General features: G+C 42.5%; 1 protein-coding gene across 1 annotated transcript in view; it reads right to left on the bottom strand.

Moving 5' to 3' along the window:
* zyg11 (zyg-11 family member, cell cycle regulator) overlaps positions 1-24,534 on the bottom strand; it is an 82,980-nt gene that overhangs the window by 11,749 nt on the left and 46,697 nt on the right. Inside the window, exons 8-15 of the mRNA XM_068037123.1 lie at positions 23,357-23,407; positions 21,381-21,542; positions 10,534-10,581; positions 9,610-9,677; positions 7,251-7,380; positions 2,376-2,428; positions 1,024-1,121; positions 13-248 (exon numbers count right to left, since the gene is read on the bottom strand). Of these exons, the coding sequence (XP_067893224.1) occupies positions 52-248; positions 1,024-1,121; positions 2,376-2,428; positions 7,251-7,380; positions 9,610-9,677; positions 10,534-10,581; positions 21,381-21,542; positions 23,357-23,407 (807 nt within the window). The 3' untranslated portion in view covers positions 13-51. The remainder of the gene's footprint in view (positions 1-12; positions 249-1,023; positions 1,122-2,375; positions 2,429-7,250; positions 7,381-9,609; positions 9,678-10,533; positions 10,582-21,380; positions 21,543-23,356; positions 23,408-24,534) is intronic.

Genomic DNA, 24,534 nt, shown 5'->3' on the forward strand with positions numbered 1-24,534 from the left:
AAAAAAACTTACTAGTACAATCTGTCCAAAACAGTTACATCTGGTTACTGCTTAGAGCACACTGTGCTTAGCTTGTGGCTTTTTGTGACAAGAGGAGACCTTCCCATGGCGCATAATATACTTCTCCAAATTTTCAATAATGCTAATAACAATCCGCAGAACATCTGGTGAAATTTGAGGATGGTTCTTAATGTTGTACAGTTTCTGCATTCCACCCTCTTCGATCAGCATGCTACAGTACCTGGGTGCTGTAGAACAGACCAAAAAAATGAGAAGTTGGATGTCACTCTTCAATCTTAAGTGTAATGAAGTAAAATGGTCTCTGCCAGAATAAATGCTATGATAATTAACAGACTCCAAAGCAATCACTGCTCTGCCTGCAACAATTCTGCTGGTTAATATGAAATTTCAATGGGGAAATTTTAATTGAACCCACTCAGTAGGAAAATGATTGGCCATTCCATTTCAGTCAGTTTCCGGGTTGGCGAGTTAGGTTAAAATTGTTTCATGTTAAACGACAGAGCAGTGGAAACTAAAAGCTTTCAAATAAGTTAATCCATAATTAGGCATTCCTGGTTCTAATTTTGTTATGAACTGTGGCTACAGAGAAATGGAGCCTCATCTCATTAAGTTTTTGTTGTGAGCTGCTAATTAATTAAAAACTGTTACTCCAATTATAATGTAGATGTATTTTTGAAAAATACAACAGAAACCAGAAAAATGGCCCACTTCATAACCTAAATTCACTTTCAAAATCATTAAGTTTTACAGGAAAACACACACCATAATTAATTCTGCTCAATTGTAATAAACATGTAAAAACAAGCATTAACGTGTCATGTCTGTGGAAAGGTCACAGACCTGAAATGTTAACTCTGCTACTCTCTCCACAAATGCTGCCAGACCTGCTGAGTATTTCCAGCATTTTCTGTTTTTATTTCAAACTTTCAGAATCTGCAATATTTTGCTTTTATTTTCATGTAAAAACATGCATTACTGCATGTGCCCACAATCATCACCTACCATTTTTGCTACAGACATGCTGCATTGCCCAGACAGCCCAAATCTGCACTCCTGGTGTATCAGAACATTCCAACAATGGAAAAAATGGACTGAATGACCTGGAAATAAATATTTAGTCCATGTTAGCAAAAAGGAAAAAAAGTTTTCAACTTTTTAGCTAAAAATTGTACTACATTCACAAAACAGACAAATTCGAATGAACTGTTGGATCAGGGCACTGTCATAAATTGTTTTTTTCCAATCTTCCCTCCCTGAAATATTGTGCTCATTCAACACATTCATATCACTGTTCACAGACATTTTTTCCATTTTTGAATATAATTCATAGAACTGTTGCAGCAAGGCCAGACATAACAGAAAGATATAACTTCCATTTATCTAGTGCTTTTCACAACCTTAGTATATCTCAAAGCACTGTACATTCTACAAATACTTCTTTAAAAAAAATGTTGTCACTGTTGTAATGTAGGGAAACGCAGCAAGGTCCCACAAACAGTAATCAGATAAATGACCAGGTAAACTATTTTAGTGGTGTTGGTGAGGGATAAATGGAGAACTCTCCTGCTCTTGCTTGAATAATGCCATGGAATTTTTCATCTCCACCAGAGGGGACAGAGAGGGCCTCACTTAATGTCTAATCCAATAGTTGCACTGTTGACAGTGCAGTGAAGTGCAAGTCTAGATTATGGGCTGAAGTTTCTAGATTGAGGCATGAAGCCACAACCTTCTGATTCAAGAGATGAGAGTGCTACCAAGCAAAGGTGGATATATTTGGGGCGGCACAGTGGCGCAGTGGTTAGCACCGCAGCCTCACAGCTCCAGCGACCCGGGTTCAATTCTGGGTACTGCCTGTGTGGAGTTTGCAAGTTCTCCCTGTGTCTGCGTGGGTTTCCTCCGGGTGCTCCGGTTTCCTCCCATAGCCAAAAGACTTACAGGTTGATAGGTAAATTGGCCATTATAAATTGCCCCTAGTTTAGGTAGGTGGTAGGGGAATATAGGGACAGGTGAGGATGTGGTGGGTATATGGGATTAGTCTAGGATTAGTATAAATGGGTGGTTAATGGTCGGCACAGACTCGGTGGGCCGAAGGGCCTGTTTCAGTGCTGTATCTCAATCAAAAAAAATCAAAATCATATAATTGTGTAAGTAGCTTTAATAAATAAATGTACACAAGAAATTTGGACACAAACATTTTGAAATTGCCTTGAAAACAGAAAACCTTGAACTGTTTACTTGGCTCTTGAACACATTTTATAATCTATCCTTGAACCCCAGTTGTGACTCACTGCATGGGGGACGGGTGAAAGTTATCAAAACCATTACTACGTGAGGTACCAAAAACATGAACATACCTGTAAGCTACCATCTCACAATCTGGAGTGGGCCAATTTAGAATGACAGAATGCTGAAAAGAAAAAGAAAGTTAGCTAACTGCCCTTCGAATAAATAATGCAAAATAGTTGTTCTTTGGAAATTGGTATTTACAAAAAGTGTGTGCTACATATAGTGGGTGATTGCAGAATAATCACTTCGGTTGTAATGTATTTGTGTTCAAGTGGTTTGAATTACCCTCAATTCTTTTTTTTTTACAAAACACACCGATCTTTTCAAGTCACCCCTCAGCCTCCTCTGTTCTAAGGAAGACGACCCTAGCGTTTCCAATCTTTCCTCATAGCTGCTACTTTCAAGCCCTGGCAACATTCTTGTAAATCTTCTCTGTACTCTCTCCAGAGCAATTATGCCCTTCCAGTAATGCAGTGACCAGAACTGTACGCAATACTCTAGCTGTGGCCTAACCAGCGTTTTATACAGTTCCAGCATTACATCCCTGCTTTTGAATTTTATACCTCAGCCAATAAAGGAAAGCATTCCATATGCCTTCTTCATCCCTGTCCTGTTACCTTCAGGGACCTGTGGACGTGCACTTCAAGGTCTCCCACTTCTTCTACGCCTTGCAATATCCTCCCGTTTATTGTGTATTCCCTTGCTTTATTTGCCCTTCCCAAATGCATTACCTCACACTTATCTTGATTGAATTCCATTTGCCAGTTTTCCATCCATTCAACCAAACCATTGATGTCATACTGGAGTCTGAGGCTATCCTCTTCACCATTAACTACACTGTCAATTTTTGTGTCATGAGCAAATTTCCCAATCATGCCTCCCACATTTAAATCCAAATCATTAATATATACCACAAACAGCAAGGGACCCAGCACTGAGCCCTGCGGAATGCCACTGTAAACAGCTTTCCATTCACAAAAACACTGTTGACTACTACCCTTTGTAGTAGAAGGGACGAGACCTCAACAGTGGGAAAAAAAAAAAAGAGGGAATGAAATGAAAAATGATCTACATGTCCAGTCATTTAGTTAAAACCAAACACTAAAAAAGCAAACATTTCTTGCTTTCAGAGGAAGGAAACTATTTCCAATGTTTACTATTTATAAACAGCAACAACTTGGACTTGTACAGCATCTTTAATGTAGTGAAACGTCGCAAAGTGCTTCACAGGAGCATTATCAAACAAAATTTGAGCGCTACATGACTAGACACTAGGACAGATAACCAAAAGCTTAGTCAGAGAGGTAGGTTTTAAGGAGTGTCTTTAAAAGGAGGGAGAGATGTGGAGAGATTTAGGAAGGGAATACCAGAGCTTACAGCCTAGGCAGCTGAAGACATGGCTGCTGATGTTGGAGTGATTAACATATCGGGGATGCTCAAGAGGCCAGAATTAGAGCAGCGCAGAGATTCCGGCGGGTTGTGGGGCTGGAAGAGGCTACAGAGATAGAAGAGGGGCAAAGCCATGGAGTGATTTGAAAACAAGGATAAGAATTTTAAATTCAAGAAGTTGCTGGACTCGGAGCCAATTTAGAGTCAGCAAGCACAGGGATGATAGGTGAATGGGACTGGGCACAAGATAGGATACAAGCACGGAGACTGCCCTCAATGCAGCCCAGTCTCTGCCAGTCATGGATGAGCTGGACGAACAGCCAACAAAATCGGAGCTCAGTGATGCCAGTGATTCTCCAGCCAGTGGAAAAGCCCCTGGGAAGGACGGCATTACCCCTGAAATAATTAGGAGTGCCAAGCTTGCTAGACTCTCAGCATTCCATGAACTGCTTTGCCTGTGCTGGGATGAGGGAGCAGTACCACAGGACATGCGCAATGCCAATATCATCACCAATGCCAATAAGAACAAGGGCGACCCCGGTGACTGCAACAACTACTGTGGAATCTCCCTGCTCAGCATAGTGGGGAAGTCTTCGCTTGAGTCGTTTTAAACAGGCTCCAAAAGTTGGCTGAGCGTGTCTACCCTGAGGCACAGTGTGGCTTTCCAGCAGAGAGATCCACCATTGACATGCTGTTCTCCCTTCACCAGCTATAGGAGAAAAACCGCGAACAGTTGCCCCTCTATGTTGCTTTCGTAGATCTCACCAAAGCCTTTGACCTCGTCAGCAGACGTGGTCTCTTCAGACTACTAGCAAAGATCGGATATCCACCAAAGCTACTAAGTATCATCACCTCATTCCATGACAATAATAAAGGCACAATTCAGCATAGCGGTGCCTCATCAGACCCCTTTCCTATCCTGAGTGGCGTGAAACAGGGCTCTGTTCTCACACCTACACTGTTTGGGATCTTCTTCTCCCTGCTGCTCTCACATGCGTTCAAGTCTTCAGAAGAAGGAATTTTCCTCCACACAAGATTAGATGGCAGGTTGTCCAACCTTGCCCTTCTAAGAGCGAAGACCAAAGTACAGAAGATCCTCATCAGGGAACTCCCCTTTGCTGAAGATGCTGCATTAACATCCCACAAAGAAGAGCGTCTGCAGAGACTCATCGACAGGATTGCAGCTGCCTGCAACGAATTTGGCCTAACCATCAGCCTCAAGAAAATGATCATGGAACAGGATGTCAGAAATGCTCCATCCATCAATATCAGCCACCACACTCTGGAAGTGATTCAAGAGTTCACCTACCTAGGCTCAACTATCACCAGTAACCTGTCTCTCGATGCAGAATGGGAAAGGCGTCCGCTGCTATGTCCAGAATGGCCAAGAGAGTGTGGGAAAATGGCGCACTGACACGGAACACAAAAGTCCAAGTGTATCAAGCCTGTGTCCTCAGTACCTTGCTCCACGTCAGCGAGGCCTAGACAATGTATGTCAGCCAACAGCGACGTCTCAATTCATTCCATCTTCGCTGCCTCCGAAGAATCCTTGGCATCAGGTGGCAAGACCATATCTCCAACGCAGATGTCCTCGAGGCGGCCAACATCCCCAGCATATACACCCTACTGAGCCAGCGGTGCTGGAGATGTCTTGGCCATGTGAACCGCATGGAAGATGGCAGGATCCTCAAGGACACATTGTACAGCGAGCCCGTCATTGGTAACAGACCCACCGGCTGTCCATGTCTCCGCTTTAAAGACATCTGCAAATGCAACATGAAGTCCTGTGACATTGATCACAAGTCGTGGGAGTCAGTTGCCAGTGATCACCAGAGCTGGCGGACAGCCATAAAGGCAGGGCTAAAGAGTGGCGATTCGAAGAGTCTTAGCTGTTGGCAGGAAAAAAGACAAGTGCAAGGAGAGAGCCAACTGTGTAACAGCCCTGAAAACCAATTTTATCTGCAGCGCCTGTGGAAGAGTCTGTCACTCTAGAATTGGCCTTTATAGCCATTCCAGGCGCTGCTCCACAAACCACTGACCACCTCCAGGCCCTTACCCATTGTCTCTCGAGTCAAGGAGGCTGAAGAAGAAGGATACAAGCAGCATAGTTTTGGAAGAATTCAGATTTAGAGTGTGGAAGATGGGAGGTTAGCTAGGAGACTACTGAAATAGTCATCTATAGATTACAATGACATTGGTGAGGGTTTCAGCAGCAGTTGAGCTGTGCTGGTGGGGAATCAGGCAATGTTACATAGGTGAAAGAGAAAATATGTGGTCAGAAGATCAGCTGTAGGTCAAACAGGATGGCAAGGTTGCAAATAATCTGGTTCAGCCTCAGATGGCCAGAAAGAGCGATGGAAGTCAATAGCTAGTGAAAGAGGTTTGTGATGAGGACCGAAGACAATGGCTTTGGTCTTCTCAGTATGTAGCAGGAAGAAAATTCTGCTCATCCAGTACTGGATTATGGTGACCACTGATGTAGCTCAAGAATACTGGACACCCCTGCCATCCTCCACATGCATTTGCACACTTTTTATTAAAATGACTACTGATTTGAACCTTTTGCTCAAACAAGTGTGAATACTTTACATAACGAACCCAGTTTCTTACAGTGAGCTAAACTTGGGGAGCCTGTACATTTCCAGCTTGGAAGAGCTAAAGCAGGTTAAAAAAAAAAAAATCATGTCATGCTTTTAATCAGAAGCTGTGCGCACAAATATTCACACTAACTAGTCACCCGATCCATTTTATGGGCAGCAAATTCAGGTTGTGAATAGGAGAAAAGCACATAAAGAGATGGAGAGTTTTTAAAACCAGGTTGCTTTTGCATCTCTCCTTGTGACTACACGAGAGCAGTGTACATCAGTGTGCCTCTATGTCTACAGTAATCATGGTGCAAGCAACAAAGCGTGTAAACATCATAAGGACGCACACATGGATAAGTGATAGGATTTGCAGGGCTGCTCCAGCGGCCTTGGAGCAGGCTTTCGCAGGCAGGCACAGGCAGGATCAATAATTTTGATTTTAATTGCTCCCCTAGAGGCTGGGCGCTTTAAAATAAAAATACCGGACAATAAGGCGTCTGGTTCAAATCAGGTACCGGCCAGGGATAGACCATCTGAAAACCAGACTGTCCAATAAAAAACCGGAAGAATGGCCACCCTATACTGGATGTTGGACAAGCATCGTGACAAATCAAACAGTGGAGGAGGCGAGAGAGGTGGTGGTGAGGTAGAGCTGGGTGTCCGTGTACTTGTGGTACCAGAAGTTGTGTTTTCAGATGATGTCACCGAGGGCAGAATGTAGACAAGTAGGTGGGGGCCAAGGACAGATCCTGGGACTGCACCAGAGGTAACGGTCCAAAAAGTGCAGCCCAGTAAATAAAGCAGTTATGATTTCATTCTAAATAGTAAGCAATGGAAGTTTTCACCCTGTGCTATTAGCACCACTCAGACAGCAGCAGAAGGTCTAATTCATTGAAAAAAAGTTCCACATTAAAATTCCTCGTGCAAATATGTTTTACAAAATACAATGGGCCATGTATACAAACATACCAGCTGCTCCAGAAGAGAAGCTCGAAGGTCAAGATCCAGTGTCCAGATTTGCAGCCCACGGGATATCAAGTGGGCAATTATTCCTGCAGCAAAGTAACTGACTTCCACTTCCTTGTTGTGCAGTAAGACACTGAAACAGAAATACAAGTTGTTACAAGAACCAAGTTTTCCCCCCCCCCCCCCCAAGAATCTACCAAAAAGGACTTGGACCACATGTTCCCTCAAGCTTTACTCCAAGCAAAAAAAAAATAATTTCAGAAAGCCTCTTTCACAATATGAAATTTCTAAGATCCAGAATCATCCTTAATAAGCTAGGACCTCACTGAACTACAATGACTTCCCATCCCCTACACATTGAATATATATTTTCCCTCCTCCTCTTTAAATCCCTGCATCTCCCCACTCTGTCTACCATCTCTATATTCCCACAACCACTCATTCCACCCCCAACTCAAAACAAACATTCCATTCCTTTGACTCTAATCTTTTATCTACCTCTCATTCCCTTTGTCCCTTCACTAATAGCAACGCCTGCAATTACCTAGCTCCTACTCTCTAATTCTTTCACTAAACCTTTCCCTCTCCTTTAAAAACCTCAAAACCTATCTCTTCAACCAAGCTTTCAGGCACTCCTATTAACTTCTCCCATGGCTTGATGTCCATTTTCCTTATGCCTCCGTGAAGCACCTGGGGTGTTCTTTTCGTTATAGGTGCTATATAAATCTCTCAGTCCTTCCAAATGCAATGTCTCTCTTAAGGTGGGGATAAAAAAAACATAGAAGATATTCAACGTATAATCCAATGGTGCGATGATTTAAGGTTAAAGTAACCAACAACTTGTATAGAACCTTTAACATAATAAAATATCCCAAGGTGCTTCACAGGAGCATTATAAAACAAAATATGACACCAAGCTACACAAGGAAATAGTAAGTCAGATGACCAAAAGCTTGGTCAAAGAGGTAGGTTTTAAGAAGTGCCTTAAAAGGAGGAAATAGAAGTACAGAATTTCAAATTTCAACCAAATGCGCTCAAAATACATCTCACAAATGACTGTTATAAAGTCATAAACTCCTGCTGAGTTATGGTTCCACAGGGACCAGCAGCTCTCCATTATTGCACACAAGTAACCAGCAGAGTTTTAGCTTGTCCCCCAACAGACACACATACATACACAAACTTTCCAGCTATTGGCTAATTTCCCATCTCCCTAGCCTGGGGTAGTAAGTATAATTGGACCAATAATTGGAATGCTGCACAAAGATTAGAAAAAACAGCACAGACCAAAGTGAAATAATTTATCTAGAAACTGCTAATCATTTCAGCAACTCTCACATTTGAATGTTTCCCCTCACATTTGACAAATATCCAAAATATATAAGCCATAACATCTGCCATACAAGTAACCCATTATTTAAAACAAAAATTCACCTTTAGAGACATACAACAGGTGCATGAGGAGTGATTGGCACACCAGATATTACATAAATTGCAATAATGTAACATTCTTTTAAATTCAAGAACATTGACTTCTTTTAAGTATCAAATATTACTGCCAACACCACCCCCCACCCCACCCCCTCAAACATGCCCCATTTGTTTATTAGACTGGAACAAATAAAATAAACAAATTGATTTTATCATCAGCAAAAAAGGTGATAAGATTCTGGCTTTTTGAACTCAACATGTTGTCAAATTCCACTAAATATCGGAGGAGGATTTCCAATCTCCTTCATGTATCCACATCTAATAAGGTTGGGTGTTTTATGGTCAGTTAGTAAACTTAACTCTCAATTATTGCTACAAGACATGATCAAAATACTTAAATCCCCATCCTCTATCCCCCCACCCAAAAAATCTTTCAAACCTATACAGCAAATTTCAATCCCCACAAATTAAAATCTTTAATATAGCAAATACAGAAACTATTTTATCTCATCATCCCTTATTTTATTACTTAGTTGTATTTTTTCTAAATCAGAAGACTATATTCAAAATTGTCTAATCACCCTTTACTAGATAAGGTCACACACAGTTATGGTCAATTACATTAGGGGAAAAAAAGCAGACACAAAATTTTAATAGATGTACACTATTCATTTCTAGTCAATCCAATTTGTTGAAAATGATCGCTCCTCCTAGTCTAAATGGACAATGTAATCAAACACTGCACATTCAGTCTTTCAAAACAACTTTACAGAATAATTTACAGAACTACTGATTTTAAATATATCTTGGGAGGAACATTACGTTCTACTGGGGGTCCATCATTTCCTACTTGGGTGTCAAGAAGAACCTACTATAGTTATTCACTAGAAACAAGAGTTTTAAAACTGAATGGTGGTAAAATAATTGTTACCCAATATGTTCAATAAAGTTCTTCTTCATCAGTTGAGGGTGAAGTTCTTTCACTTCTGCTATGTTGTTCTAAAATAAAAAGATGTTATTGAATAACTATTAGAAACTCAGCATCTTGAAACAGATAATTTTCTTTTGTTGAGGACCTGGCTCTCTTCCCCCACAAACCGCATCGCCCCCCCACCCCCCACCCCACTTCACAAAGTTATTTTCGCCCTTCCCCTAATCTCCCTTCACCATTCTAAGGTGACAGTAGGGAGGAAGCACATGGGTGTTAACAACCTGCAGCCAGCACTCCAGAAATAGTCTTTTTTAGAATACTTTTGCTTCAATTCTTTCTAGCTCCTTCTGGATAAATACAGGGCTCTGCATGGCAATTGCCCACAATTAAGGCAAAGATCGAGAAAAAAAATTGTGTGGGTGTTGGGTGTAAAGCATCTTGGGTGTAAACCCATGCTTTGTTACTCTGATGTGCAGCTTCGCATCTTTTGTTGATAAGCTTGCAGAATTATATCCCAATCATTTGTCCTCAAGCAAATATACATCACAAAAACTGACAAATAAAAGAACAGGCAAAACTGAAAAATATACATAATTTGCATTACTTCCTTTAAATCAGACTTGGTATTAAATACACAGATTTCAGAAATATCACATTCATTTTATAACAATTTTATTTAGCAAAAATAGGAAATCAACAGCTTTTTGAATGTTTTACATCAAAATTTGAATGGAGGCTCAGTGGCATAGTGAGTAAGCACCTCGTTCTCACTCAGCGCCTTCCAATAAACATGACTGCAAACAGGAACTGGCTCTGTGGGAAGCTGTACAATTACTGTGCCACAGTATGCCACTCCACCATTTCTTTTTCTAAACACCTGTTTAAGCTGCAAGGTTATCTTCATGGCACACCAAGGTTACTCACCAACAAACCCAGAACTTTCTGCTGGATGGATGGCTCACCTGGAAAGGACTGGAAATACAAGAGTAAGTCATTAACGCACTGCAACTACATAAATTGGTTTAAAATATTGAATAAAATGAAGTAATTAAATTTCATAGAAGTATAGGATTTTACTGCACAGAAACAGAAAATTCAGTCCATCTCATCTATACAGGCTGTCTGATAAAGCTATTGACAGCCATTGCTGTCATTTCTCCATACCCTATAATAAGCAATTCATTTCTCTTTTAAAAGCCATTACAGACCCTGTTTCTGCTGCTGTTGGGCATTCCACATCCTATCAATTCTCTAACCTTTCTCTCTTTGGTGATATCTTAAATATATGTCCCTTCATTATCATTTCATTGATTTCTTCCATTTACTTCATCAAAATCTCATTATTTGGAGCACTCATTACTATCTTATAATAGTACAAAATAAATAGTAACAGTGTAGGCAAGTTGTCAATTTTCATTGCCACGTGCTTTTGTGAGCCACACCAGAATTTTACTTCATACTTGGCACCATAATTTCAATAGTATCAGCTTGGTTTAGTTACCAGCACTCTCTCCTGATGCAGAAGGTTATGGATTCAAGCCCCAAACCAGGACTTGAGGACAATCTAGATTAATACTTCAGTGCGGCACTCAGGGGGTGCTGTAAAATCAGTTTTCTGTGACTAAGATAGCAGTTGTCTTTGGTTTTTATACAGTTCAAATAACGACGGGTTAAACCGCTAGTGGAATATATAAGCACCTTACTTTAGGAAGGGCAAGCCATGGAAAAGTGCAAAAAGGACACACAGAGATAATACCTGAAATGAGGAGTTTTAAATATGAACAGATGAGAAAAATCAGAAGTATCCAAAAAAATGAGAAGCTTTGATGAAGTAAATTGAGAAACCCAATTCACTGGTCAGTTAGTTGCTAGTTACAAGGAATAATTTAATACGAAAAGGGAGTGGTTAGGAGAATTTTTTTTTTTATATAAGCATAGAATAATTTGGTCATAGAATGTTCCAGCAGAAACAGTGATGGAAGCAAAGGGAGTGGATAAACATCTGTAACAGAAAATTTATTAGGGTATAGGGAAAGGGTAGGTGTTTAAGTCGAAATGAATAGACCATTGAGCCACCATGAGCATGATGGGCCAAATGACATTTGTCTTTCTTAAATTCTATGATTCTAACTAGAGTTTAAAATGGTGGCTGTTCCTTTGTTAGTATAGGAGACCAGACACAATTGGCAACAGCCAGGCAGTTATGGATCAGAAGTTACCTTTGATATGGTGGAGCATAATTGAAATGTTAATATGTGCAGGTTTTTAGACTAGTATGTAATTTCCAATAGTGGTCATGTGCTAATGGTCTGGTTGAAATGCAGAAGGAGGAAAGTTCATACTTTGCTCGACTTCCTCAAATTATTTTACTTAAAAAGGAGATCAGAGGATATATGTTCCATGTCTGGCTGCTAGTTTTTAGTTCTGGTATTTGACATTTGGGTGCCCACATATGCCACATTTAAAATCTCATCCCGAAAAGATACATTCTGAGACTGCATTCTGTTTACCAAGGTACAAAGGAAGGCTCATTAAATGCATCCAAAGAAACTGTTTTAATCCTGGAAACAAAGAATAGCAGATAGCAGCAGTTTGAAAAGAGTAATTCCACCCAGGTGGACAGTTTTCAGTTCTTTTCTGCATATACTGTGCTATTCAGTATTTGTTTTTCTCCAAATCAGCCTTAATTACAAATAAATACATATAAATCAGTTTAGGCAATACAACGTTGGTGATATTTGCTGCCTTCTGAATGGACAGAAAACATAGTGGCCATCCTACGTATTCCCCAGTAAGTCACCGACTACGATTGGAGTTGTCACAACTGGGTTATGCGGCACAGTTGCGCAGTGGTTAGCACCGCAGCCTCACAGCTCAAGGGACCCAGGTTCGATTCTGGGTACTGCCTGTGCGGAGTTTGCAAGTTCTGTGACCGCGTGGGTTATCGCCGGGTGCTCCGGTTTCCTCCTCCAGCCAAAGACTTGCAGGTGATAGGTAAATTGGCCATTGTAAATTGCCCCTAGTGTAGGGAGGTGGTAGGGAATATGGGATGACTGTAGGGTTAGTATAAATGGGTGGTTGTTGGTCGGCACAGACTCGGTGGGCCGAAGGGCCTGTTTCAGTGCTGTATCTCTAAAATAAAAATTTAAAAAATAAAAAAATAACTCAGTATAGCAGATAATTAAGAGGTGCAAATTACAGTCTGTAGGAGTCATGGAGACAGTTATCAAACTATTTACATAAGAGAAGTGGTGGAGATACCCCCAACCATAAAATCATGCAATTTTTCAGTTAATACATCAAACTGACTTCGGTGGATTTTAAGGAATCCATAGTATTATTCAAAGATCAGTGGGTTCTCCCAGTGTCCTAGCCAATATTCTGCCTTCAACCAACACACCCAAAAGTAGACTGAATTTGCTTTACATATATTTATTTCATTCATTCATAGAATGTGGGCGTCACTGGCTAGGCCAGCATTTATTGCCCATCCCCGATTGTCCTTGAGAAGGTGCTGGTGAGCTGCCTTCTTGAACCACTGTAGACCTTGGGGTGTAGGTACACCAACAATGCTGTTAGGCAGGGAGTTCCAGGATTTAGCCCCAACCACAGTGAAGGAACGGCTATATATTTCCAAGTCAGGATGGTGTGTGGCTTGGAGGGGAACTTGCAGGTGGTGGTGTTCCCAACTATTTGCTGCCCATATCCTTCTGGATGGTAGAGGTTGCGGGTTTGGAAGGAGCTGTCTAAGGAGCCTTGGTGCATTGCTGCATGCATCTTGTAGACGGTACGCAGTGCTGTCACTGTGCGTTGGTATTGGAGGGAGTGAATGTTTATGGAAAGGGTGCCAATCAAGTGGGCTGCTTTGTTCTGGGTGGTGTCGAGTTTCTGAGCCTCTGACCCACTCTTGTAGCTACAACATTTATATGGCTACTCCAGTTCAGTTTCTGGTCAATGGTAACCCCCAGGATGTTGATAGTAGGGGATGCAGCAATAGTAATGCCATTGAATGTCAAGGGGAGATGGTTAGATTCTCTCTTGTTTGATATGGTCATTGCCTGGCACTTGTGTGGCAAGAATGTTACTTGCCACTTATCAGCCCAAACCTAGATATTGTCCAGATCTTGCTGCATTTCTACACAGACTGCTTCAGTATCTCAAGGGGTCACGAATGGTGCTGAACACTGTGCAAATCAGCAGTGAACATCCCCACTTCTGACCTTATGATTAAAGGAAGGTGAAATGAAGCAGCTGAAGATGGTTTGGCCTAGGACTCTACCCGGAGGAACTCCTGCAGTGATGTCCTGGAGCTCAGATGATTGACCTCCAACAACCACAACCATCTTCCTTTGCGCTAGGTATGACTCCAACCAGCGGAGAGCTTTCCCCCTCATTCCCATTGACTTCAGTTTTGCTAGGGCTCCTTGATGCCATACTCGGTCAAATGCTGCCTTGATGTCAAGGACAGTCACTCTCACCTCATCTCGAGTTCAGCTCTTTTGTCCATGTTTGAACCTAGGTTGTAATGAAGTCAGGAGCTGAGTGGCCATGGCAGAACCCAAACTGAGTGTCACTAAACAGGTTATTGCTCAGCAAGTGCTGCTTGATAGCACCGTTGATGACACCTTCCATCATTTTACTGATGATCGAGAGTAGACTGATGGGGCAGTAACTGGCTGGGTTGGACTTGTCTTGCTTTTTCTGTACAGGACATACCTAGGCAATTTTCCACATTGCTGGGTAGATACCAGTGTTGTAGCTGTACTGGAACAGCTTGGCTAGGGGAGCAGCAAGTTCTGGAGCACAAGTCTTCGGTACTATTGCCGGAATGTTGTCAGGGCCTATAGCCTTTGCAGTATCCAATACCTTCAGTCATTTCTTGATATCACGCGGAGTGAATCGACTTGGCTGAAGACTGGCATCTGTGATGCTGGAGATTTCAGGAGGAGGCAGAGATGGATCATCAACTCGGAACTTCTGGCTGAAGATTGTTGCAAATACTTCAGCCTTATCTTTTGCATTGATGTGCTGGGCTCCCTCTTCATTGAGGATGGGGATATTTGTGGAGCCACCTCCTCCAGTTAGTTGTTTAATTGTCCACCACCATTCACGACTGGATGTGGCAAGAGTGCAGAGCTCAGATCTGATCCATTGGTTATGGGATCGCTTATCTCTGACTATTGCATGCTGCATGCCAAACTATGTAAGCAAGTAGTCCTGGCTTATAGCTTCACCAGGTTGACACCTCATTTTGAGGTATGCCAGGTGCTGCTCCTGGCATACCCTCCTGCACTCTTCATTGAACCAGGGTTGGTCTCCTGGCTTGATGGTAATGGTAGAGTGGGGGATATGCTGGACCATGAGGTTACAGATTGTGGTTGAGTACAATTCTGCTGCTGCTGATGGCCCACAGCGCCTCATGGATGCCCAGTTTTGCATTGAACAAAGAACAGTACAGCACAGGAACAGGCCATTCGGCCCTCCAAGCCTGCGCCGATCTTGATGCCTGCCTAAACTAAACCCTTCTGCACTTCCGGGGACCGTATCCCTCTATTCCCATCCTATTCATGTATTTGTCAAGATGCCTCTTAAACGTTGCTATCGTACCTGCTTCCACCACCTCCCCCGGCAGCAAGTTCCTGGCACTCACCACCCTCTGTGTAAAGAACTTGCCTCGCACATCCCCTCTAAACTTTGCTAGATCTGTTCAAAATCTATCCCATTTAGCAGGGTGGTAGTGCCACACAACACAATGGAGGATATCCTCAATGTGAAAGTGGGACTCCCTCTCCACAAGGACTGTGCGGTGGTCACTTCTACCAATACTGTCATGGACAGATGCAGGCAGATTGGGGACGACAATCTCGTTGGTTCCCTCACCACCTGCCGCAGACCCAGTCTAGCAGCTATGTTCTTTAGGACTGGGCCAACTCAGTCAGTCGTGGTGCTACCGAGCCACTCTTGGTGATGGACATTGAAGTCCCCACCCAGAGTACATTCTGCGCACTTACCACCATTAAGGCTTCCTCCAAGTGGTGTTCAACATGGAGGAGTACTGATTCATAAACTGAGGGAGGGCGGTAGGTGGTAATCAGCATGAAGTTTCCTTGCCCATATTTGACTTGATGCCATGAGACTTCATGGGGTCTAGAGTCAATGTTGAGGACTCCCAGGGCGAATCCCTCCCGACTCTATACCACTGTGCCGGCACCTCTGCTGGGTCTGTCCTGCCAGTGGGACAGGACATACCCGGGGATTGTGATGGCAGCATCTGGGACATTGTAAGGTATGATTCCATGACTGACTTTGTCAGGCTGTTGCTTGACTAGTCTGTGGGACAGCTCTTCCAACTTTGGCATAAGCCCCCAAAAGATAGTAAGGAGGACTTCACAGGGTCGACAGGGCTGGGTTTGCCGTTGTCATTTCCGGTGCCTAGGTCGATGCCAGGTGGTCCGTCCGGTTTCATTCTTTATTGACTTTGTAGCAGTTAGATACAACTGAGTGGATTGCTACGTCATTTCAGAAGACATTTAAGAATCAACCACATTGCTGTGTGTCTGGAATCGCATGTAAACCAGGTCAGGTGCAGATGACAGATTTCCTTCCCTCAAAGACATTAGCGAACCAGATGGGCTTTTACAACAATCGACAATGGTTTCATGACCATCATTACACTAGGTTTTAATTCCAGATTTATTAATTGAATTCAAATTCCACCTTCTGCTGTGGTGGAATTTGAACCCATGTCCCCAGAGCAATACCCTGGGTCTCTGGGACACTTGTTCAGTGACAATACCACTATGCCACCCCCTCCCCTATTTACCAACATAACAGTCATTGCACTTCAAAAGTATGTGAAGCATCTTGATATGTACCCCAATGCAGCTTAAATAGATAAGCAACTCAATGTGCATGAAGCCGCAGGAAAAGCACAGCCATGTATGTCTTTTCTATCAGAAATAACTCCACAGCCAAGATGGACAGACACTTGCTTCCTATGCCACCATTCTGTAATAATTGTACCCTGAGCAACAGCAGCCCAAGTACAATTTTTGCTTCTCAAAGAGAAATCTCTTGCCTGCACTCACTGCTTGTCCTAAGTAACTTGATGGAAATAGGGACCTGGGCACATTAGAACTGCACATAGAAACCTTTGCTCACACCAGTGCACTATTGTGAACACACACCCCGACTACATTAACAGAGAACCATAGAAAAGATATGGCACGAAGAAGACCATTCAGCCCATCATGTCTGCATCCCTGCAAACAAAACATTGCTGTCCAATCTAATCCCACCTTCCAGCACCTGGTCCCTAGCCTTGCCGGTTACAGCACTTCAGGTGCATGTCCAGGTACCTTTTAAAAGAACTGAAGCTTTCTGCCTCCTCCACCGATCCGGGCAGTGAATTCCAGACACCCACCACCCTCTGGGTGAAAATGTTTTTCCCCTCATGTCCCCTCTAATCCTTCTACCAATCACCTTAAATCTGTGCCCCCTGGTAATTGACCTCTCCACTAGGGGAAACAGGTCCTTCATGTCTACTCATAACTTAGGCCCCTCATAACTTAGTACACCTCAATTAAGTCACCCCTTAGCCTCCTCTGTTCTAAGGAAAACCACCCTAGCCTATCCAATCTTTCCTCATAGCTGCAACTTTCAAGCCCTGGCCACATTCTTGTAAATTTCCTCTGTACTCTCTCCAGAGCAATTATGTCCTTCCTGTAATGTGGTGACCAGAACTGTATGCAATACTCCAGCTGTAGCCTAACCAGCGTTTTATACAGCAATCCATCCCTGCTTTTCTATACCTCGGCCAATAAAGGAAAGCATTCCATATGCCTTCCTAACCACTTTACCTACTTGTCCTGCCACCTTCAGGGACCTGTGGACATGCACTCCAAGGTCTCTCACCCCTCTCAATATCCTCCCGTTTATTGTATATTCCCTTGCTTTGTCTGCCCTCCCCAAATGCATTACCTCACACTTCTCCCGATTGAATTCCATTTGCCACTTTTCCACCCACTCAATCAAACCATTGATATAATTCTGGAGTCTACAGCCATCCTCTTCACTATTAACTACATGACCAATTTTTGTGTCATCTGCAAATTTCCCAATCATGCCTCCCACATTTAAGTCCAAATCATTAATATATACCCCAAACAGCAAGGAACCCAACACCGAGCCCTGTGGAACGTCACTGGAAACCGCTTTCCATTCGCAAAAACATCTGTCGACCACGACCCTTTGTTCCCGGTCACTGAGCCAATTTTGGATACAACTTGCTATATTCCCCTGCATCCCATAGGCTTTTATATTTATTTCTGAACACGATGCCATGTGGGACCTTGTCAAGTGCCTTACTAAAATCCATGTAGACTACAACCACTGCACTACCCTCATCAATCCTCCTTGTTACTTGCTCAAAAAATTCAATAAAGTTAGTAAGACATGACCTTCCCTTAACAAATCCATGCTGACTATCCCTGATTAATCCGCATCTTTCTAAGTGGCAGTTTATCCTCTCAGAATTGATTCTAATAATTTACCCAGCACCTCAGTCAGACTGACCGGCCTATAATTATTTGGCCTATCCTTCGCACCCTTTTTAAACAACGGTACAATGTTCGCAAACCTCCAATCCTCTAGTATCTCGCCTGTATCTAGTGAGGATTTAAAGATGATCCTCAGGGCATCCATTATTTCCTCCCTGGGTTCCGTTAACAACCTGGGATACAATCCATCCAGCCCTGGTGATTTATGCACTTTCAAGGATGTCAGACCTACTAGTACTTCCTCTCTCATCATGCTCAGCGTATCCAATATTTCACACTCCTCTTTTACTATAATGTCTGCATCATCCCTCTCCATTGTGAAGGCAGAGACAAAAAACTAAATAAGAATCCTGCCCACATCTTCTGCAACCACGCACAAGTTCCCTTGTACATCTCGGATAGGCCGTCCCTTTCCTTAGTTAGTCTCTTGCTCTTAATGGGTTTTCCTTGATTTTATCTGCCAATAATTTTTCATGTCCTCCCCTTGCTTTCCTAATTTCCTTTTTTACTTCACCCCACACTTTCTATACTCCTCTAAGCTTTCTAAAGCATTAACTTTTTTGTAACCATCATAAGCTTTCTTTTTCTGCTTTATCTAAGCCTGTATGCTTCTCGATAACCAGAGGGCTCTAGATGTGGCCGTACCATCCTATATCTTTGTGGGAACTTGTCTACACCGTGCCTGTAGAATCTCACTTTTGAATGCCTCCCACTGGTTTGCCACTGATTTTCCTTCAAGTAGCTGTATCCAGTCCACTTTCGCCAGATCACCTCTCAGCTTCTTAAGATTTGCCTTCCCCCAATTTAGAACTTTTACTCCTGTTTTATCTTTGTCCTTTTCCATGATTATGCTAAAACTAACTGTATTATGGTCACCATCTCCAAAATGGTCACCCACTGTTACTTCATCCACTTGCCCAGCTTCATTTCTGAAGACTAAATCTAGAATTGTACCCCCTCTCTTTGGGCTTGTTACGTGCTGGCTAAAAAAGTTCTCTTGAATGCAGTTCAAGAATTTTGTGCCCTTCACATGGTTTGTTTTGTATCCCAGTTGCTATTAGGGTAGTTGAAATCCCCAACTGTTATTGCCCTATTGTTTTTGCACTCAGAAATTTGCCTACATATTTGTTCTAACTCCCTCTCACTATTTGGGGGTCTATAGTACACTCCTAGTAGTATGGCTCCCCCTTTTTTATTTCTGAGTTCAACCCATATGGCCTCATTTGATGATTCATTTAGCATATCATCCCTCCTCACAGCTCTTATTGATTCTTTAACCAATAATGTTACACCCCCTCCTTTTTCATCCCCCTCTCTATCCCGCCTGAAAACAGGGATGTTGAGCTGCCATTTTTGCCTCTCTGCAAGCCAAGTTTCCATTATAGCAATGATATCGTGTTGCCATGTGCCTATCTATGCCCTCAGCACATCGGCTTTATTTGCTGTACTCCTTGCATTTAAATAAATACCTTTTAACACTGCCAAATTCCTGTGCTGCACACTTTTTAACCTTTGCTTCTTCTGTCTTTCAGAGTCACTTGCTAATTTTCTGCTTCCCATTCCCTGCCCTGAATTTGTCCTATCTGAAACTGCCCTCAGGTTCCCATTCCCCCTGCCAAACTAGTTTAAACCATCCGCCAAAAGCACAAGCAAACCTTCCTACAAGGATATATGTCCCAGTCCTGTTCAGGTCCCACCTTCCCCAGAACCGGTCTCAATGTCCCAGAAATCTGAAGTCCTCTCTCCTGCACCATCTCTCTTGACACACATTCATTTGGTGTATTCTCCTATATCCATACTCACTGGCACGTGGCCTCAGGAGTAATCTGGAGATTACTACTTTTGATGTCCTGCTTGCTAATCTCTTTCCCAACACCATAAACTCAGCCTGCAGGACCTCATCCCTTTTTCTACCTATATCGTTGGTACCGATGTGGACCACGACCTCTGGCTCTGCACCCTCGCCGTCCGGAATGCTCGGTAGCCGCTCGGTGATATCCATGACCCTTGCACCAGGGAGGCAACATACCATCCTGAAATTACGTCTGCGACCACAGAAACGCCTGTCTGTTCCCCTAACTATAGAATCCCCTACTACTATTGCTCTCCTGTCTTTTCTACTCCCTCCCTGCACAGCTGAGCCACCCATGGTGCTCTGGTCATGACTCTCGCTGCACTCTCTAGAGGAACCCTCTCTTCCATAGGTATTCAGAACTAAATACCAGTTAGAAAGTGGGATGCCCTCCAGGGACTCCTGCCTTGTCCTTCTTGTCTCTCTGCCTGCGTTCTCAAGCTGTAGGGTGACCACCTCCTGAAACGTGCTATCCACGTAGTTCTGTCTCGCGGATGTACCACAGGTGTCTCCAGCCGCCGCTCGAGTACCGAAACCTGGAGCTCTAGCTTCTGCAGTTGGTGACACTTCCTGCAGATGTGTTTGTCAAGGTCACATGGTGCATCCACGATTTCCCACATACCACAGGAGGCACATTCCACTCAGCCGAGCTGCCCTGCCATACCTTAGCTTTACAAACAAAACATTGCCAGTGTAATAACACACTGTGCTAAGGCCACATCATATTTTTCATGACTCCAGCTGGAAAAGATTTTATTGTAAATAAAACCCAGTAGTGCTTGCAACTTCTGTCTATAAAATTAAGACTGCCAAAAAAAAATTGAAGTCTTTAATGGCATTATAATGTTGATGTTTGAACTAGCTTATACATAGACCTTCAACATTAGGTTAAAAAAAATAATATAGCTTTTAAAATAACAGACTACATACTTAAGTCACAACAACAACCCCTTTCCTCACTGGTTTTGCTAAGAGATAGTTTAAAGTTACCAGTATCACTGTGATCTGCAATAGGAGATGTATTTGGGCTTGAAATTCCCCACAGTGTATTTTTCCAATCTCTGACCCATCAGATGGAAGTAGAGACCAAGCATTTCAACAAAGGAGTAAAGTAAGTGGACAAATCACTTCCGGTCACTCTTATACATAACCTGGATACATACAGAGAAAATGGCCAAGAAGCTGGTCTAAGAGCAGACCTGGGAGACAACATGAACAGGAGTTGGGAAAAGCCAATATGGAAAGGGGGTGGGGGGAATAGGTCACCTGACCAACTTCTTAAATCAAGCCATCAAGGTGTGGAGAAACAGGAAACAAACAAAAACAAAAGATTACCTACTTAAAAAAAAGAACAAAATTACCTCCAGTACTTTCATAAATAACTCTAAGCCCTGATTTTCTATAAAGTGCTTGCAGGTGGTCGGAGATTCATCAGTCAAGTTCCAAAGTGCGCTTAGTGTAAATTTTAAAGTGGTATCCACCAATGACAAGGTTGTCTTCTGCTCTACTATATGCAGCAATTTCTGTAAAACAGAAAGAAGAATTTGTAGTCCATAGATCTAGACAATGTTTTACACAGCTATTAGCAGCAAATAACAGAGGTAAAAGCCTTGTTTTCAGAAAGCAAGACAGGAGGAGGGATCTGCGATCTCTTATCAGTAAAACACCAGTCTCTCAGCCAGATGATCAACAGTTCAAGTATGAGAACTGTCTCACCCAAATCCAACACATGGCTGGTCTGGTCAGCCGGAACTCTCTAATTGTGTATTGATGTGTAGGAGCTGACTTAAAAAAAAAGCGAGAGAGACTTGAATTTATATAGTGCCTTTCATTACCTCTGGATGTCCCAAAGTGCTTTTCAGCCAATGAAGGTACTTTTGAATTATAGTCACTGTTGTAATGTAGGAAATGTGGCAGCAAATTTGTGCAGAACAAGCAGCAATGTGATAATGACCAGATAATCTGTTTTTATGATGTTGATTGAGGGACAAATTTTGGCCAGGACACCAGGGATAACTCACCTGCTTTTTAAAAATAAAAGTGCCATGGGATCTTTTCCTTTCACCTGAAAGCAAAGAAGGGGCCTCATTTAACGTCTCATCCGCTGCACCTCCAGCAGTGCAGCACTCCTGCAGTACTGCACTAGAGTGTCAGCCTAGATTTTTGTGCTCAAGTCTCTGGAGTGGAACTTGAACCCACAACCTTCTGACTCAGAGGCAAGAATGCTATCAACTGAGCCATGGCTGGCAGTGATTATAAGGCAGCTCAGGCCAGACTATATTACTCTAGCAGACGCTGATTAGTGTCTGAATCATTTTATGAGAAACCATAATTGTATGAATGTCTGCAAATGAACACTTACTTTGAGAAAACTGATGAAAAGGAAGAAAGAGAATTGATTAGTTTCACTCATACAAATCCTTAGCCTTCCACTTAGAGGATGCTTACCACTGTTCAAAACTAACCTGCAGAGATTGTTAAGTGGAATGTACCTATCATTTCTTGTTTCTTCTGCATTAAAAGATGAATATTTTTTAGTGGGATATGGGCATCGCTGACTAGGTCAGCAGTTATTGCCCATCCCTAATTGCCCTTGAACAGAGTGGCTTGCTAGGCCATTTCAGAAGGCGCTTAAGAGTCAATCACATTGCTGTGGGTCTGGAGTCACATGTAGGCCAGACAAGGTAAGGATGGCAGATTTCCTTTCCTAAAAGGACATTAGTGAACCAGATGGGTTTTAATTAATGAATTGATGTATTTAAGAGTGGTAATCTAGTGCAGTTTTATGAAAACAGCTGAAAATGGGCTCAACAAAAATAAGCATTTCTAACACAAGTGTCTAGTCGTCTAATTGTGAGTAACATGATCTAAAATAACTGAATATGACTTTTTTTAAAAATTGAAAAAACATAGGGAACTATTTAATAGTTTAATTGGTATACACTAGTCAGTTTCTTACTAAATTAAATAATTTTTGATGTGAAGCACTTTTGAAATGTGCCTGAGAAAATGAGTGTAATTTGAACAGCTTTCCCAAACCAGCACAATTGGCAGAATACGGCAAATTCAACCTGGGGTGAATGACCAGTTTTATGGGCGGAGCCTGATCTGGGCAAACTGAATCTTGAACTAACATTAAAAAAAAATTGCACACAACACATACAAGAGAGACACTGGGCATAACTCGCATTTACAATTCCCCCTGACCTTTTGTGGTGGCTTGGCCAATTGCACCCAGATTACGGTGATAAACAAGTGGAAACTACACAGCATTGTGTGGATTATCAAACAGAATTTTTTAATAAAACGGGTAAGAGCAAGGAAAAGCAAAGGTTACCTTAACAATGAAGAGCTCTGTACCAAGTTGCGCAGTCTGTTCTGTTGAAAGCTGTAAAACAAATTTATTCAAAAATTGACACGTTGAGAATGTTTTGTAATCCATTCAAATTATTATTAATAATGTGACATATTATACTAGGATACTATCAATTCACTTGCAAGATTCTAGATCAAAATTAGCCCAGAATGATGGGATTGAACTGTGTTTTCCCCCTGCAAGCATTTCTGGACAGTTTCAGCCTAGTTCTGAACAGGTGCAGAGCTTCAGCACAATACTACCCACAATCATAGAGTCATACAGAACAGAAACAGGCCCTTCAGACCATTGTGTCTGTGCCAGCCATCTAGCACCTAACTATTCTAATCCCATTTTCCAGCACTTGGCCCGTAGCTTTGTATGCTATGGCATTTCAAGTGCTCATCTAAATACTTCTTAAATGTTGTCAGAGTTCCTGCCTCTACCACCCCATGCATTCCAGATCCCAACCACCCTCTGGGTGAAAAATGTTTCCTCAAATTTCCTCTAAACTTCCTGCCCCTTACCTTAAATCTATGCCCCCTGGTTATTGACCCCTCCGCTAAGGGAAAAAGTTTCTTCCCATCTAACCTATCAATGCCCCTCATAATTTTGAATACCTCAATCAGCTCCCCCCTCAGACTTCACTGCTCGAAGGAAAACAACCCTAGCCTTTTCAGTCTCTCTTCATAGCTGAAATGCTTCAGCCCAGGAAACATCCTCGTGAATCTCCTCTGCACCCTCTCCAGTGCAATCACATCCTTCCTATAGTGTGGTGCCCAAAACTGTACACAGTACTCCAGCTGTGGCCTAACTAGTGTTTTATACAGCTCCATCATAACCTCCCTGCTCTTATATTCTATGTCTCGACTAATAAAGGCAAGTATCCCATACGCCCTCCTAACCACTTTATCTACCTGTGCTGTTGCCTTCAGTGATCTATGGACAAGTACACCAAGGTCCATCTGACCCTCTGTACTTCCTCGGGTCCTACCATCCATTGTATATTCCCCTGCCTTGTTAGTCCTCCCAAAATGCATCACCTCACACTTCTCAGGATTAAATTCCATTTGCCACTGCTCTGCCCATCTTACCAGCCCATCTATATCGTCCTGTAATCTAAGGCTTTCCTCCTCACTATTTACAACACCACCAATTTT

This window comes from Heterodontus francisci, chromosome 8, assembly GCF_036365525.1.
Source record: "Heterodontus francisci isolate sHetFra1 chromosome 8, sHetFra1.hap1, whole genome shotgun sequence".
NCBI classification, from domain to species: Eukaryota; Metazoa; Chordata; class Chondrichthyes; order Heterodontiformes; family Heterodontidae; genus Heterodontus; species Heterodontus francisci.